This window comes from Galeopterus variegatus, unplaced genomic scaffold (assembly GCF_000696425.1).
Source record: "Galeopterus variegatus unplaced genomic scaffold, G_variegatus-3.0.2 Scaffold5218, whole genome shotgun sequence".
Lineage (NCBI taxonomy): Eukaryota > Metazoa > Chordata > Mammalia > Dermoptera > Cynocephalidae > Galeopterus > Galeopterus variegatus.
Genome location: NW_007731329.1, coordinates 45,862 through 48,914, shown reverse-complemented (window position 1 = coordinate 48,914; position 3,053 = coordinate 45,862). Strand labels below are relative to the sequence as shown.

General features: G+C 52.7%; 1 protein-coding gene across 3 annotated transcripts in view; it reads left to right on the top strand.

Annotated features, from left to right (window-relative positions):
* Window positions 1–3,053, top strand: part of FKBP1B (FK506 binding protein 1B, 12.6 kDa) — an 11,409-nt gene that overhangs the window by 345 nt on the left and 8,011 nt on the right. The window contains exon 1 of one of the 3 annotated variants that reach the window (XM_008589112.1): window positions 1–38. The exons of 1 other annotated variant lie outside the window; for it this stretch is intronic. In XM_008589112.1, coding sequence (XP_008587334.1) covers window positions 2–38 — 37 coding nt within the window. In that variant the 5' untranslated portion in view covers window position 1. The remainder of the gene's footprint in view (window positions 39–3,053) is intronic. One more of the 3 variants, XM_008589113.1, reaches the window with a different exon arrangement.

Below are 3,053 nucleotides of genomic sequence, written 5' to 3'. Positions count from 1 at the left end.
GATGGGCGTGGAGATCGAGACCATCTCCCCGGGAGACGGTACCGGGCTGCCGAGCCGGGGAAGGAGGAGGAGGGGTCCCGGGGCGGAGCCGGGCGGGCGGGGGGCTGGGTCCGAGGGGGCTTGCAGGGTGCCGAAGCGGGGGCGGCAGGAGGAGACCCCAGACGGGATTCTCGGGGGTCTAGGGGACGTCCCTCAACCCTCCCCTGCGCGCTCTCCCGCCCAGGGGAATGAAGGCGGGGGCGGGGGTCTGCGGCCCGCCACCGCCCCGGGGGCCGCGGGCTGCCGCTGTCGCGCTGAAACAGCTCGGTTTTCCGCTGCTGCTGATTTCCCAGGGCCGGGGTTCAGCTCCGCGTTTTCTGCCCTGCTGAGTGAGCTATGGAAACTGGGGGAAGGACCTGCTTCGGGGTCTCTTGCTGCTCGGGGGAGCCTCCTTCCAACGCGCCCCCCGCCGGGCCTCGCGTTAAGCAGCCCCCCGCGGGCTGGGCGGTGAGAGGCTGGAGGGACAGAGCCGGTCTGGGAAGGGAGAAGCGCTGTCTCCGCCGCCTCTGCATATCGCTTCATCCTCCCCGCCTGGCACAGCCTCCCCTGCCATCCTGTCTACTCCCATGGCCTGCAAGTTTAAGACGCTAAACCCACACCGACCCGCTGCTCGACCTCTACCTGGATGTCCCAGGATATCCAGGTGGAGTCAGCAAATCCAAAACAGAACTCAGGCACCCCACCCTCCCTACCCTGCAGGGCCCCTCTGTGTGCCTTGTTCTCTGTCTGGGGACTGGCACACTCATTTTCTCAAGTGCTTGTATTATTGGGTCTGGGCGTGCAAGGAATAGCCATTTCTTTATTTCTTAAATAATATTTAATTCATACCAAAGCCCCCAGGTCTGCAGGGTTTGACAGGCAAACTTTATGTCAGATATTGTTAACAACCCCTCTGCCCAGGAAACTGGAGGGCTTCTTGGTTCCAGGCCACCCTCCTTGTTCAAAGTCAGTGGTCCCTAGAAGTCTCAATCACTACCCTGGATCAACTGTGGGGTGCAGGCTACTTTGCCCAAGCAGGGAACCTTGGTGCTGAGTTCCAGGGAGCATCTCACTGAGGCCTTGTCACCCCCTACAGTCTCGAAAGGGGTCTCCTTACCTTCAGTCTGGCCCCCTACCTCACTCCTGCTCATTTTCCACACCATAGCCTGAAGACTTTTTAAAGTGCATATTTGACCATGTCTGTCCCTCAATCAGTGAATCTTCATGATTCCTCCCTCTCCATCTCCAGGCAGATGCTGTCTTGGTGATATAGTCTAGTCTAACCTTCCACACTAGAGCTACATCTCTCACTACCTCTCCCTACAACCACCGCCAACTTTTTCTTCAGCTTTATCAAGCTGCCTGCAAGTTGTTAAACATACCACTCATTCAGCAAATATTAATTGAACGTGTACTGTGTGCTAGGCCCTAGGGTTACAGCAGTGAAACAGACAGGGCTCGCACTATTACTGGACCCTAGGCCTTTGAACATGTCATTGCACGTCATTCCCTTTTCCCAGATTATGTCCCTTTATGTCCTCTGGCAAACTCCTGCTCATCTATTTTTTTTTTTTTTTTTTTCCGTGTCCGGCAACAGATCGCAACCCTCAGTGTCGCCCCCGTACCGGACCAGGACCGGCAACGGGATCGCAACCCTCGGTGTTGCTCCCGCACCTCGCTCAGCCAGTGAGCGGGAACCGGTCTGTATGTGGGATCCGAACCCTCGGCGGGAGCACCGCCGCGCTTCCCAAGCGGCGCACTATCTCAGTGCGCCACCGGGCCGGCCCCTGCTCATCTTTTAAGACTCAGTTTAACCATTATCTCCTCTATGACACTTTCTCTGACTCCCCTAGTCAGTTGCTCCCTCCTCCAGGCTCCCATAAAGTCCTAAATGTTGGCTTGGTCACTACCCTTCCCTAGGCCTTATTATCCAGCCCCAAAGCTTTATATTCCACCCAAATTTATACCTCCAGTGCAGACTCTCCATCTGCCTACTTGCAATATAAACTCAGATGTCTAATAGGCATCTCAAGATTGCCAGTCACACAAATCTGTTCCTCCCCAGCATTCCCCATCTCAGGAAATAGCTCCACCATCCGTCCAATTGCCCGTACCAAAAACCCAAGCACTGTTCTTGTTTTTTCCTTTTCCCTCATCCTGGACCCCTTCTCCAATACATTTGCATGCCCTGTCAGCTCCGCTTCCAAAATATATCTCCAGTCTATTTCCCTCTCTTCTCTACTGCCACCACCTTAATTTCAAGTCATTGATTTCTTGTCTGTATTACTGCAACAGACGCCTAACCGTCCATCCTACACACAGCAGCCAGAGTGATCTTATAAAATCTTAATTCAGATTATGTCATTCTCTTGCTTAAAACCCTCCAGTGGCTTCCTACTGCACTTAGTATTAACTCCAGCTCGGCGAGCCTGTATGATCCGGCTCTTTCCCACTTCTCTCCCCCCTCCCTTCTTTCCAGTCACCCATCCTTTCCTGACTCAAGATCCTGCGCTGATTATTCACTCTTCCTGGAGTGCTTTTTCCCAGCATTTTGCTCATCCTTTAAGCCAGCTCAAACATCACCTGCTCTAAGAAGCTTTCCTGGGCCACCCTTTCTAAAATGGCCTGTCTCAATGTCTCTCTCTTTAATTCACCGTTGTGTTTATTTTCCTTAGAGTACTTGCCACAATCCGCGATTATCTTGTTTGAGTATTCTTGTCTCCCTCCATTAGAATGTAAACTGCGAAAAAGTAGAGATCTTGTCTGTATTTTCCACTTCTGTGTCCCTGGGCACAGGCTTGGCACATAGTAGGTGCTCACTGAATACTTGTGAATGCGAATGTTTAGTCATCACTCTGCGTTACAGTCTAGTATTTACGTGTCTGTTTCTCAGACTTCCTCATGAGCTCGTGTATTGCTCTGTATCTCTGGAATCTAGTCCAGGCCTGGCACACAGTAGGCTGTCTGTAAATGTTTGTGGAATGGATAAAGGAAAGTGAAAGGAACAATCAAAGAAAGCTGGGAAAAATCCTGGA